Genomic DNA, 15,648 nt, shown 5'->3' on the forward strand with positions numbered 1-15,648 from the left:
TAATTTGTGAGCAATATTCGATACGTAGATTGTTTACTTCTCAGCACCGCCGCTACGTCTCACAACACCTGAGAGTCACATAGAATACAGATTAACATGGCAGAGGTAGAGCTGCGTCTTCCTGCAGACACAACAGGAAAAGAACGTCTGGTTTTATTTCATCCTTTTTCTTTTTTTTTGCACTACAAAAGCATGTTTGTGATGATTTTCTGTTTGTTTGAAAAAGAAAATGAAAGTGAACTATCGGTACATAAGTGTGTTGAACCGAATGGAAATCAGATCGCAATGCACAATAATCGTATCGCATCGGTAGCTGCTTCATTTCATGTATCCTTAATGTATCGTATAGTTGGCTATTCATTGAGATGTGAATGGCATCAGCCTCAATTATGGAGACTCTACATATATATATATATATATATATATATATATATATATATATATATATATATATATATATATATATATATATATAGTGTATATAGTGTGTGTGTTCAATGACATGTATTTTTTTTTTTTTATACTGATCTAAAACTTCACAGAATCTATCCAGATTCTACTAATCAGGAGTTACAGATGTGGGTCACAGATGTTTTTGTTTGCCATTAGCTTTAGGGGAAAAAACGCTCCTGTATTCACTCAATTGAATTACTAATCATTTGCCATCTTGCGATTTTTCCCAGATTCTGAGTCGTTTTTTTCTGAGTCCTCCATTTTCCCACAAACAAACACCAAACAAAAGGATTTATCCTTGAGGGAAATGTCCTAATATCTGACACACTGGTGACGACTCCCTCCCCCGAACCGGGAACAGTTCAATTCTGTGTATTTGAGAAGACGACAGGCTTCATGCTACATGGGAGTGTTTTCAGCTCCACCACGAGATCCAGACAAAAGCCCTACGCTTTAGTTCACGTCTCTCTCGCTGACACACACTGACAGGTTTCACGCAGCGCACGGCTTAATGACGTCGCCTTTCCCGCAAGCTGCTGAACAGAGGCAGAGGTGCAAGATAAACCATCAGGTAGCTGATAGCTGGAGAATTAGAGAAAACCCTCGGGACATTAAGGCTCTCAGACCTACAGCTAAATTTACAGCTGTACACACAGAAAGAGAGATATAACACTATGTGTGTGTGTGTGTGTGTGTGTGTGTGTTGGGTTGGGTTGGCAATATAAAAGCATATATTATTTTGTTTAGTCCTGTTGATACAGAACCCAAAATCAACCATGAAATTTGTGGCTGAACATTCATTGGTTTTGGAAGGGTGCCAATACTTTTTCAAACGATTTTAGAGTAAAACATATAAGATACAGGGGCAATTAGACTTTATGGTGGATAGCAGATGGGATTTATTACACCCTGCATTTCATTGGCTTTATACTTTTGCACAATGACGATAAAGTTAAATCTAATCTAATCTTATCTAATCTAATCTAATCTAATCTAATCTAGGAGGTCAATGCAAATGATCTAGAATTAAAAGTAAAATTCTGAATTAGGAATGAAGCTAAACCTTATTAAAACCCTTACCACGATGACACCTTTCCTTATCCGAGTCGGATCCTGAAGCAGGAAGCATAAAAATCCATCCTATTATTAAGTTTTATAACTCAAGCATTGAAGAAACTATTAATTAAAACGCAATTCACACAAAAAAAACTACAAATTTTACACAAAAGCAAGTTACAATCAACCAATACAATAGTGTACATATATTTTTTTAAAAAGTTATCTCTTCCGAATCCAATCAAACCTTTTTCCAACTCCAATCTTTTCTAAATCGAATTCCAATCTTTTTTTTTTTTTTTTAAGTCTAATTAAAATCTTTTTAGAATCAAATTAGTCTTTTTCAATCCTTTAGACATTCAAAAAAGGCATAATCATTTCTAATTCCAGTTTTTCCCAATATATCACAAGTCCAATCTTTTCCAAATGTAAATCCAATCTTTTTCAGCTACAATCCTTTTCTAGCTTTTCTTACTCTAATTCCAATCTTTTCCACGCCCAAATTCTTCCACAGCTAATTCCAATCTAAAACCAAACGTCTCCAAAGTCACACTAATTACAGTCTTTTTCAATTTTGTACATATCTAATCATCCATTTTTCCATTTTTTCCTAATTCTTTACACATTCGATCTCTCTCTTTTTTAGCCATAATATTTTCTAAATCTAATTTCAGCCTTCTCAATTTTTCCAATCCAATTCAAATATTTTTTCAATTCCAGTTCCCATCTTTTTCACCTGCAATCTTTTCTAAATCTTATTCCAACCTTCTCCAAACCCAGTTAAAACCTTATCTAATTACAGTCTTCCCTAAACTCCCAAATCCAATTTTTTTCTAAATCTAATTCCAATTTCATTAATTTTTTTTCCAAATCAAATTCCAATCGTTCACTTCTCCAATCTTTTTCTTTCTTTTTAAAATCTAATTCAAATCATATCTAGAGCTAATTCCAATCAAACACCAATTTTCCAATCTTCCAATTTTTCAAAAGTCCCAACAGCTACAATCCTTTTTTGTCTTTCCCAAATCTAATTCCATTTCTCTCCAAATCCAGTTAAAATCTAATCTAATTTTTTAAATCTGATTTTGATCCTTTCCAGTCTTTTCCAAATTTTCATTTCTATTTTTTTAAACCAAATTTATTGAAGTCTTTTTCAGCGACAATCTGTTTTGCTTTTTTCCAAATCCAATGTCAGTCTTTTGTCATTTAATGCCAATATTTTCAAATTGTTACAGGATCAGAAAACCAGTGTGTTTGAAGAAATAAGTACATTTAATGTGAAGTAGGAAAACAGCTGGATGATACCAGGCTACCAGTCCATTACATTTCTGAAAGGTGGGAGGAAACCGGAGAACCCGGAGAAAACCCACAATACACAGAACCAATAAACATCTTTACCTAAAAAATGTCTTGATTATACAACAAACAGGGTTCAAATCTTCATAATCTGCTTTTTCTAAACGTACCACAATTATCATCTATTAGCATATATGTTTCGGCGCGTTGCCTTGGCAACCTCCTTTAACCTTGTTCTGCTTTTCTTCTCAGCAGCTTTCTGGTTCTCTCCTTTTTTTTCCCACCCTGACATCTCCGCTCTAACTCGGTCTGATTGCTTGGCTGACCTCTGCTCCTGCCTCTTGACTTTTCTGTTATAACTCAAACAGCTTTCTTCAAATAAGATCTCAAGGAGACAGAGAGCATCCTGATGAACCTTTGACACCATTTTATTGGTTCTTTTCAGATGATTGTTTGGATTTGTTGCTGGATGCGAGATGATTTTTTTTTTAACCTCTTGGGTTTTTTCATTGTGGATAAATAAAAAAAGTAAATAAATAAAAAATGAAAGTAAGAACAAGGTGGAAAAAAGGCACCGGTTTTCTTTTTTCTTTTGGGGGAAGCGAATCTTTGAACATAAATGAAAGAAAAACAGGATTGTATTTGGGGGAGAGAAAGAGTGTGTGAGAGAGACAATGGGAGAAGGTAGTAGGAAGTGTGTTAAAGAAATTGTGTGTGTGTGTGTGTGTGTGTGTGTGTGTGTGAAAAGACAGCGGGAGGGAATTAGGAAGCTCAGGACTGGTTTAAATTTGATGCTTTGTTTCTGGAAACTTCCAGAGCGCTGGAACAGACACTTTATTGAGCATATGTTAGTTTCAGTAAGGTACAGATGTTTCATTATCACGCTGCACTGCTCTTCTTCAACGAAAACACTCACAGCGTGCTGAAAAAGTGAAGATAGATACATGTAATTTGCTTTCTATAATTAGCGTACACTATATGGCATGCTGTGGCTCAAAAGTATTAGGACACCAGTCTTTTTTTCCAGCCATACAGTATGTGGTTCTTCCTCAAACCTTTACCGCAAACATGAAGGTACGCAATTGTATCCGACCCCTCTGGATGCTGTAGCATGGAATTTTCCCTTCACTTGAACTAGGAGACCCAAACCTGTTCTAGCATGACTTGTTCACAAATCCAGCTCCATGAAGATCTGCTTGACATTGTTTAGAGTGGAAGATCTGCTGCTAAAGCCCTCATCAAATCATCAATTCACTGAAGCGCATTCTGACTCGGTCCTTTCACAAACAAGCCTTTGTAGTGCAAAGAAACGAAAGATAGAAATCTAGACGTTCTTTTCCTGTTGTGTCTGCAGGAAGTTACAGCTCTACCTCTGCCATGTTAATCTGTATTCTATGTGACTCTCAGGACACGCCTCGTTCTCCGTAGTGATGTTATACCTCATATTCACGTAGCAGCATCGGTGCTGAGAGAACCCGCTCGAGAAGCAGTTTAGCGACAAGAAATCAAAAATAAAATTATAGCGCATTTTAACGCAGATATTTTCAATATTTTGTTCTTTTCTGTAAAAAATGTGGCTTGTTGTGGTTATGACATGTTCAGTCCCTCAGCAGGGCTTCAAGTGGAATATTTACAGCTGGTTTTGTTCACTTTTATGAATCCATTGAGCTACAAAAGAGCTTGTAGCCGCACGTAAAGTCTCTGATTAGAAGAGCTGTCTAATTAATTATCACAACTACAGCTCTGGGATGAAGCTAGTGGTTTGCTTTGAGCGTGCTCAACTCGCCGTGAACCCCAGTTTGCCTCCGCTGGAATAAACGTTAGCAAAATAGAGAGAGACAGACACGCGTGATTGATTGCTTTATTAATGTTCGGAGGGAAAATTATGTCACATTACATTGAGAGAAATCCTTGCAGTCCGCACACACACACACACACACACACACACACACACACACACACACACACACAAAATCGATGAATACACAAGATTACCTTAGGGTACAGGATAAACAAGTGCAAAATTATTGGCACCTTTCAAAACAGCTTTCTATCGTACAGAGTTCATTTCTCGGAGGGGTGCCAATAATTTTGGAGTTGTCGATATGTTGTGTATCCCCACGGCTAAATCAAATACTGCATTTGCTTATAAGATATCTGACCAGAATACAAAAGACTTGAAAAAAAAAAACCATACTATCGTTGCAGGTTCGTCATTTTCCTGAAGGGTGCGAATAATGTTGACTATATGTTCTGTATGCTGCATGTATTTTTTGTTTGTTTGTTTGTTTACAGGTTAATCAAAAATATAAATGAAGATTTGCATGTTCATTGCAGTTCATTGCATTTCAATCCGTTTGATTATTTTTGTTTTGAATGAGTGCCAACTTTTTAGATTTGACTGTACATACTATGTGTGCAGGATTGGCTGAAATACTATATCTTCTTAAATAGGCAACCGCACATACACACATACATACAATCATAATCACATGCACGCACACCAACACACACACACACACACACACACACACACACACACACACACACACATGCACTGAGCAAAATCCAACTCTAGGGATTTTACAGCAAATTATCTCCGATAAGCATTAAAACAGCACATACAGTGCACCATGCATTATACAAAAGCCCTGCCATTGCATTAACACCCAACATTCATATAAATCCATCTGGTTGAAAGTAAACAGGGTCTGAGTGGCGATACATCATGCCTACATGTTGTGTGTGTGTGTGTGTATATATACATATATATATACAGTACAGACCAAAAGTTTGACACACCTTCTCATTCAAAGAGTTTTCTTTATTTTCATGACTATGAAAATTGTAGATTCACACTGAAGGCATCAAAACTATGAATGAACACATGTGGAATTATATATGGAATTATATACATAACAAAAAAGTGTGAAACAACTGAAAAATGTCATATTGTAGGTTCTTCAAAGTAGCCACCTTTTGCTTTGATTACTGCTTTGCACACTCTTGGCATTCTCTTGATGAGCTTCAAGAGGTAGTCACCTGAAATGGTCTTCCAACAGTCTTGAAGGAGTTCCCCGAGAGATGCTTGGCACTTGTTGGCCCTTTTGCCTTCACTCTGCGGTCCAGCTCACCCCTAAACCATCTCGATTGGGTTCAGGTCCGGTGACTGTGGAGGCCAGGTCATCTGGCGCAGCACCCCATCACTCTCCTTCTTGGTCAAATAGCCCTTGATGCCTTCAGTGTGACTCTACAATTTTCATAGTCATGAAAATAAAGAAAACTCTTTGAATGAGAAGGTGTGTCCAAACGTTTGGTCTGTACTGTACATGCTATCAGGTCAGACCTGCGAGTCTTGTTTAGCTAAATCAATGATTTCCGACGAAAAAATCCATTTTGTCAATAATCTCACGCACAATCGTAATCCATCGAGTATAATAATTTTTCCTAAATTGAATTATCTTGGTATCTATGTCGCAACTAAAATAATACAATATCACTAATCAACTCTTTTCTCCTTCTTCAGAAGTTTGGAGATAAGTAAAAATTTGCTGTAAAAATAAAGGGAAACTGATGAAATGTGGTTGATATGTTGGATTTCTGATCAGAAGGTTATGACTTCAAATCTTTGTACTGCCAAACTGTTTTTTTTGGGCTTTTCGGAAACAGCAGTTAAAAAGGTAAAGGTGCTTTTCACTTGTCTTGCATATTTAAATGCAAAGTAAAATTCTCTCTTCACATATACCAGGAATGTTATGGAAGCTGGGGTTGGAATGCTGCTTCAGCCAGGAAACAGTTCCCCCTGGAGCACAACAGAGGGTTAAGGGCCCAAGAGTGGCAGCTTAGCAATATCCTTGTTTGAACCCCCAACCATCTGAAACAGGTTTGGGTCTTCTAGTTGAAGTGAAGGGACAATTCAGTGCTGCATCCGAAGACTTCCTGTGCAATTGTGTGCCTCCAACTTTGTGGTAACAGTTTGGAGAAGAACCACATATGGCTGGAAAAGTCAGGTGTCCGAATACTTTTTTTCCATTTAGTATTTTTCTTTTTTGGAAAAGTGCAAAAGAAAGAGATCATAAGAGAATTCCCAGACCTGCTTTGTGCACAGGGGCATTGTCATGCTGGAACAGGTTTTGGTCTTGTAACCTGAAACATTTCATCCATATAGTGTATGGTTATACACTCCGTGGCACCGGTATTGTAGGTGGGCTACTTTTCCCATGTGGACTTTTATCCATATAGTGTAGTCTTCAGTGGGATTTTAATGACTAGATGGAAGAATTTGATATGAATCGATTCTCCACTGACGATGAAAAAAAAGCAAAGAATCCCTCAAAAATGATGCAAACAGTAATTGTATGTTGATTTAAAGCTCAGATGTTCTTTCTCAAATGAAAAAGCTTTTTCTTTTAGAGCTTTTTTTCGCTCTCTGATCCCAAACACAGCCTACGTACATCACACAGGTTTTACTGACGCTCATTAAACCCACCCACCATCATCTCCGGCACGATCGAGTCTATAATGTAAAGCCGTGTGTGTGTGTGTGTGTGTGTGTGTGTGTGTGTGTGTGTGTGTGTGTGGACAAGCGTGTATAAATGTATATGTCGATCTAATCTCACCGATTGAAAGATGTGAATGAAGAGTTAAGTCTGTTGTTGAATGTGCAGTTTTGTTTTTTTTGAGCAGGCTGTGAAATGGCTTTGCACGTCCCTCTGTGCATCACTTCATACGACTAAAACCGCTCTAATCCTCGATGGATAATCTGTCAAATGGCTTCCTCTCGTGTCCTTCTCTACACACACTCCTCCCGCCTTCCTCTTCTCACTGACCCACATTTACAATATGTGAAACAGTACATCCTAATGTACGAGGGGAGTTCATGTCAAACTGAGACTGAAAATTACATTTATTTGTCCACATACTCCCCTGCTACATTTATACACTGATCACAGAGTTTAAATAACGCCTGGAAAGATTCGGCATAGAAAGATTCGTTGAATCTCGTAATAAAATAAATTGTTACATTTTCAATAAGCAGATCTCCAACACGTCTACATACACCAACTGTAACTATAGTTCCAATAATGAAAATGTAGCAGTGCAGCTAAGGACAAATTATAACACATAAACACAATGAGTAGCTTCAACTCTCATATCTTCTGCTCCGTATCGTTAGTTCTTTTGTCACTTGACTCCCATAATTATTGTAACAATAATATCAAGATTTGGATCGAAAAACCTTATCGATTGCATTGTGTAGAGTAGATTGGAGTCATGTGATGGAAGAACGAACAGCTCGGACTTAAAGAGTCAAAAGATAAACTACTCAATTCTGTTTCCAGGATTTCCACATTCGTAACGGCCAACTGAACAATGCCAGAATTTAAATTTTCAATATGTTTTACTCAAATTATATCTGTGTTTGATAATAAAGTTTGGCTTTCAAACTAAAATTTCCCCCGAGTTATGAATAAAGGTCGAGGCACCGATAGTTGATCGCTGTAACAATCAGCTATTGGCAAAAATCTATACCGATAGTTTTTCCGGCTTCTGATTCGGTCATTACGAGAGCGGCCCCTAGGGGCGAATCACTAAATCACTGATGTGCTGTTTGTTTTTACACGAGAGACTGCGTGCTGCACGATTTTTTTTTTATAATAAAGTTCAGCATTATTTTACATATAAAAAAGTTGAATAATCGGTTATCGGCAATTACGGTCCAACCTCACTATCGCTCAGCCTCCAGTTATTAACGTAGCCTAATTACTTGTTATATTTACCCAACAACCATATACATATCCATAAGTAAGTAAATGTTTTGATTTCAATAGCAATGAATATTAAAAAAAATTGTTATGATAGTAATAATGCTCTCTTAATAAGCACTTGAAAAAAAACAACACTCATTTGTCTGCACAACAGACATCTGAAACTTTCCTTGCAGAAATGTATCTATGTGTATGTGTTAGAATGCAAGAAGCCGAACACTGCTGGATTAAAACGCTATCAACGTACAATTATTGTACTGATATTATAGCCAGTGTGATTAACAGGAACCTGCTAATCCAGACGTCTGGAAAAAGAAATAAAAATATAGTCAAGAGTTGAAAAAGGCAGCCAGAGAAACGGATAAGTGAGGATGTAAGTAGTTATGTAAATGAATCACGTCCACCACCCTGAACCAGCTCTAGCGCATCGGCAAGCGCATTAGCAACCCCCCAAAATATTCCTTTAATGGAGAATTACTTAGCAGTGTAATTAAAGCCATGACTGGCCAGAACCCGTCGCTGAAAATACCGATTTAATAGGCGAAAGTGTTAATGCGTCTTTCAGTTTAAACCTCCATTTAAACGAGGAAATTCCCGCACGTAAAGTGAAAAAATAAACATGCGCATTTTTAATTGATCAAACGTCTTTCTTTCGAATTGCATTTTCATTATGATTCATCTTCATCAATTAGGTGGGCTCCGTTTTTAAGGCTCTGGACTACTAATCGAAAGCCCTAATCGCTAAATTACGAACGCCTGGGGCCCTTGAGAAAGGCCCTTAAACCTCTGTGCTCCAGGGGGCGCTGTATCATCTCAGACCATTGCTGGGACATGCAAAGAGTAAAATTTCACTGTGCTGTAAAGTACATGTGACAAGTATTAAAGTACCTTTTCTTTTCTTTTTATCAATTAAACCCAATTAGCTATGAGTGGCATTCAGAGTTTTCACTTTTCTCCAAATCTATACATAAAGTTGCCTGGGTGCAATTACGTGGACAAAGGTATTGGAGAACCTGACGTTTCCAGCAATATGTGGTTCTGCCCCAAATTACCACAAACCTGAAGGCACACAATATTAGCATGGTGTTTGATGCTGAAGCAAGAAATTTTAGAGACCCAGAACTGTTTCAGCATGACAGTGCTCCTGTGTATAACACCACATCCAAGAATATTTACTTTACATTTGTTGGAGTGGAAGATCTCTCTCTATAGTGCTCTGACCCTATTGAACATGAATCAATTCTTCACGCTGACTGCAACCCAGGCCCCTTTTTGTGGTTGAATGAATCTCCAAAAATGTTCATAATCACACCCTAAAATCTAGTGGATCTTCTGCCTAGAAGAGCAGAGGTTATTCTAACCTCAAATGAGGATTAAATGTGGAATTGGATGTTCAAAAGAAACACATAGAATCTAGATAGACGTATAGATTGATCAAATAAGGACGAAATGTGGAACAGATTGAAACCAAATCTTTACAATACAATGGACTTGTTTGTGATCATTATCCAAAGTTCTTGTTTTTTGGCTCTGGATCCACCTGTAACCATGACCAGAATAAAGCACTTGCTGGAGATGAATGAATAAAAAGATGGAAAACAGTTTTGTCTACATTCCATTCCATACAATTTGTACTTCACTTAAAAAAAAAACTTGATCTCATACATTACATCTTATATTTATAGTTGCTTTTATTTAATGCACAATTTCCTGAGCCGAATAGGTTTAAATTTTACTGCAAGTTTATTCTGTACGTGTTTGTGATGGATAAAATCTTGCATCTTAAGATTTGCAAATACAAGCAACAAAAATCTGAATCAGAATACTGTATTGATTCCACAGGGAAATTTATTAAATTAATTATTGTGATTATTTATGTATTAAAAAAACAACAACAACGCTATTTGTATGATTATATTGGGGGGAAAACAGTCAAATCTAGCTTTTGGACCAGGAACAGATTATTCTGTGAAAATAAAAGGCTGAAAAACAGAATGAATCAGCAAGAAACAGGTGATCTTTTGAAATGGAATAAAACCTGAGCCAAGGAAATGTGTGCACATGGAATACAGAATCGTCCATGACCTAAGAAATGAGCATCAAAATATCTGTTGCACATAAAAAAATATTAATTAAAGATCAATGAAAATAAGTATAAAACCAAAGTGTTTGCATTAAAAGTTAATTTCCTTGGCTAAATGATATTAATTATTTGATTATAAAATACCTGGCATTTTAATCATTAGGTTTATATTTACTGTATATACTCATTAATATGCTCATTTCCTATTTCCAGATCCCTCAGATCAGCTACGCCTCCACAGCACCTGAGCTCAGCGACAACAACCGCTACGACTTCTTCTCCCGGGTGGTTCCCCCGGACTCGTACCAGGCCCAGGCCATGGTGGACATCGTGAAGGCGCTCGGTTGGAATTACGTCTCCACGCTGGCCTCCGAGGGCAACTACGGAGAGAGCGGCGTGGATGCGTTCGTTCAGATCTCTCGAGAGGCAGGTACAGTACCGCCCAGATCAGAGAAAGTTCTGCTGAAACAGTTTGAAAAAAGTTTCAAGACACAGATAAATGAATTCACCTGTTCGTGTTACTGTACCCCACCGGTGTCAAACTCCGATTCTGCTCAAAGCTCAAGGACCATAAAAGTAAAGTGAAAGTTAAAAAAGTCATTTGACTCTAATATTAAAATCTATATTCAACTCCATAATGTGAGTATCTGCTGGAAAAAAAATAATTATACAGATAGTGAAGTAAACTCACTGGTTCCACGCTTAAGAGTTTTCTTTATTTACTTTCTGTTTCACCTCGCCGCTTTCCTTTTCAGTACCCCATGGCTTTAACCTCACGAGTTTCCTCGCGGACCGGCACGCCATTTCCTGGCGTACGCCCTAGTGCCTTGGCCGGTCTTTCAACATCCCTCCCCCAAAGACAGACAGACAGACAGACAGACAGACAGACAGACAGACAGACAGACAGACAGACAGATTGACAAACAGACAGACAGATTGACTGACAGACAGACAGACAGACAAACAGATTGACAAACAGATTGACAAAGACATATTAACAGACAGACAGACAGACAGACAGACAGACAGACAGATTGATAGACATGTAGACAGACAGACAGGCAGATAGATAGATAGATAGATAGATAGATAGATAGATAGATAGATAGATAGATAGATAGATAGATAGATAGATAGATAGATAGATAGATAGATAGATTTTTTTGTACAGTGTACATCATATGCACAACTGAACAGCAGTTATCTAACATTACTTACTCAGAAGTGCAGCAGATCTTTGCCTGGATTATTTGACTGGAGGCATTTTAGTAGAAAAATAAACGAGATAGATGTCCATGCCGCTCTCACAACGCTGCTGAGTGCCGTACTGACTCGTCTTCATTTCCCTCCATTATTGGCTTTTCAACCCTAGTGGTTTTACATTCCCCGAGATTTAATGCTGTAAATAAGTCATATTTACTTCCATAACTGCTATAAGTACTGTTTATGACCTCAGTCTTTATTCTATATTTCTGACTCACTGGCTCGAATCAGGCCATCGTCTAAAGCGTCAAATGCAACTTAGTAAGAGGAAGTAGAGAGTGGAAAAGAGATGGTATATACAAATACATCACATTATACATACATACATATATATATATATTTGTATGTATATACATATATGTTCCTTTTTGAACGTCCCATACAACATTTAGTCTCCATTTGCTGTTCTAATAACCTTCACTCCTCTGGGAAGATGTTTTACTAGATGTTGAAGTGTACTATTAAAGTCAGGTTCTGATGTAGGTGAGGTGAGGAGGCCTGGGGTGATGTCAGCGTTCCAATTTATCCCACGAATCTTTAGTAGGGTTGAGATTAAAGCTCGATAGCAGGCCACTCAATATCTTCCACTCTATCCCCATGTAAACCAAATCTTAATGGAGCTGGCTTTGGAACCTCATAGGGCTATATATATATATATATAATAAATAAAATGTACCTGTATGAAATAAGAAGAAATATGGCTTTATTATTGTAATAACAATAATAATAAATGATGTTTCTATGAACAATATAATAATATATCATGTTAATTCAGTGCCTCAGACACACAAAAAAAGACTAGCAGAAAAAAGGAGAGAACAAAAAAAGGTCAAAAGGGAAACAAATTTCCCGAAACTGAAGATTAAATCATGATAGGATAAATTTTTCAATTTTTATTTATCCTGTGCTTAATCAGATGGTCTATTATGAACTGTATTCTGTTTTTAAGCACAATTATTATCGTTTTATTGGGGTTCCCTGGTGGTCTAGTGGCCCCTAATGGGAGAAGCAGAAAGAAAGTTATTATTATCGTTTTATTAAAAATGTAATGAATTAACTAATAATTCACTGCACTTGAGAAAAGACACCCTTATCTAGAACAACGTACAAAGCTTAAGGGCCTTGCTCAAGGGCCCAGCAACATTGAAGCTCAGATTTGAACTCACAACCTTCAACATCTTAACCACTTAGCTATAAGCTCCAACAACAACCCAACAAAGAAAGATTAGAACATACATACTGAGGCTTGTGTTCTTGTTCACATCCTGAATCACCTTTACCTCGTTTTACCTCGGACACTTCATATTTAACTCGCCATCTAATTATACGGAAGTGGACTACAGTGAAAATGTTCCCCAAGCCCGGATCAGATTTGACCCCCCCTTAACCTCCAGTCCTTTTTCAATCTCAACTGAACCAAATTAGTCAGCCCTATTAATATCACTCCCATCACTGTACGTCCCAAAGAGCCCAAAAAAAAAACACGACCGGGACATCTGTACACATTTATTCCCTCATCTTCTCATAACTTCTCTGTGGTCATTAATATAGATTAAAGCTGGTCAACATTAATGAGACAAATTTCAACGTCACTCTCCATCTTCTTTGTGAGACAGGAGGTCTGTGCATTGCTCAGTCTATGAAGATTCCCCGAGACCCCAAACCCGGAGAGTTTGACAAGATCATTAGGAGACTAATGGAAACCCCAAACGCTCGAGGGATCATCATCTTCGCCAACGAGGATGACATCAAGTAAGTCCGTAAATTTTCATGTAAATTTCACATTGCCAACAGCGCCACACGAGGTGAAAAGTGGAATTTTCCATTATACCTCTTTAATAATGAATATCCTTTTCTTAACCTGCATTCCTTTTTTTTTTGTTATTTTACATCCCAAGTACCTGCTCAAAATCATGACTTGGAGAGGGTTCATGAGTTTTAACTTAATCTAATAATTACTGGCGTATGTAGAGGGAAAACGAGCAACCAATCCATTTCCACCAAATTAGTCAATCATCAATTAGACAATCATGCAGATTACAGAGCAGTTAAAGAGCTTCATTTATTGTTCACATCAAAAATATCTGACTTGGGAAACAATATATGGTTTCAGTCACTTCAATAATGACTATGGTATAGTTATTGCTACTGTACCTTGTGTATTTCAGAGACTTTCTGAAACACATGATATGAATTATATGATGTTTGTATGTAACATCCCATTCCACAATTAGTTCCCGTTCGCTGTTCCAATAAGATCCACTCATCTGAGAAGATGTTCCACTAGATTTTATGAAGATGAGGTACTGATGAAGGTAAAGTAAAGTCCATCTTCCATAAGATTGAGGGTCGGCGCTCTATAGGAGGTCCACTCTAACCCATGTAAACTATATCATCATAGAGCTGGCTTTGTGTACAGGGGCAATGAATAGGTTTGGTCTTCCAGTACAAGTGAAGGAAAATTTTATTCTGGAGCATCCACAGATATTTTTGTGCCTCCAACTTTGTGGGAAGATCCACATATGGCTGGAAAAGTCAGGTGTCCCAATACTTTTGTCAGACAGTATATTTTAGTATATTTCTTTTCTGGTCTCTGCTGCAGACATGAAATGGAGTGAAAGTGAGATTCCGTAGGAGAACTATTTCCAACTTCGGTGATCAGAAAAACACCTCAGAACACACACCATGTCAAACCTTAAAGCAGATGGTCTTCAAATGCCAGAGATTAGAGTGAAGGTCACTTCTGTCAGCCAAAGACGGTCATCTGACACTACTTTCTCGGTTCAGCTTGTGCTCTTTGTCTTACTTGTTAATGCAAGAATGATCTGATCATATCGGAGATTTTTTTCCGCCTTATCATGTGTTAGAAAGTGTTTTAGCACTAAATACACTGCTTTTTTTAATAACTCAAGCCACAAAGATGTAGTCATAAGACGAATGTGCATTACAGGCTTGTTTCCTCTCCAGCTATAGCGGCCCGAGGATGGACTGTGGGTGAAGACAAAAGAGGGAAATGTTGGTTTGAAATCATTACAAGAATAATTAAAAATCCCTTTGATGCTCTGATAGGCTAATAAAGGGGCAGGATAATGAAATTAAGCATTGAGCTGTGAAGCAGAGTGAAGAGCATGATGGGTAAAAACCTTCAGACCGTGCGTTGAACAGACAAACAGACGAGGCAGTGTAGATTTAGGGTTTGTGGATATCGTTTGATATTATGTTGTTAATAAAACAGTTGATATGAAACTCAGACTCAGTGGAAAAAAACATTGATTGGAATATATTGTATTTTTTATGCCTAAATCTGACTCAGTACATAGTCGCATATAATATTAGTCTCTAGAGAGAGAGAAAGAGAGATGGTTTACATGGGCTGGACTTAAGGATCTTGAGAGGCCTGCTGTAGAGCTCTGATCCTAACCCCGAACACCTTTTCATTTTCAGAAAAGTGGAGCTTATTAGAAAAGCAAACGGGAAATAAATGTGAAATGAGACGTTTAAAAAACACATATAGTGTATATTATAGTGTGTGAGTGTGTGTGTGTGTATATATATATATATATATATATATATATATATATATATATATATATATATATATATATATATATATATAAAAGGACCTATAATTATAAAGTAAAAAATATGAGAAAATAAAAGAAAATATGGGAAAATATATTAGGTAATAATAAAGTGGTACTTAAAAAATAGTGCAAATATGCAAATATA

General features: G+C 37.2%; 1 protein-coding gene across 1 annotated transcript in view; it reads left to right on the plus strand.

The window, feature by feature from the left end:
• Positions 1-15,648, plus strand: part of grm6a (glutamate receptor, metabotropic 6a) — a 69,183-nt gene that overhangs the window by 26,134 nt on the left and 27,401 nt on the right. The window contains exons 3-4 of the mRNA XM_046872266.1: positions 10,870-11,086; positions 13,536-13,671. Of these exons, the coding sequence (XP_046728222.1) occupies positions 10,870-11,086; positions 13,536-13,671 (353 nt within the window). The remainder of the gene's footprint in view (positions 1-10,869; positions 11,087-13,535; positions 13,672-15,648) is intronic.

The sequence above is a fragment of the Silurus meridionalis genome, chromosome 17 (genome assembly GCF_014805685.1).
Source record: "Silurus meridionalis isolate SWU-2019-XX chromosome 17, ASM1480568v1, whole genome shotgun sequence".
Classification (NCBI taxonomy): domain Eukaryota; kingdom Metazoa; phylum Chordata; class Actinopteri; order Siluriformes; family Siluridae; genus Silurus; species Silurus meridionalis.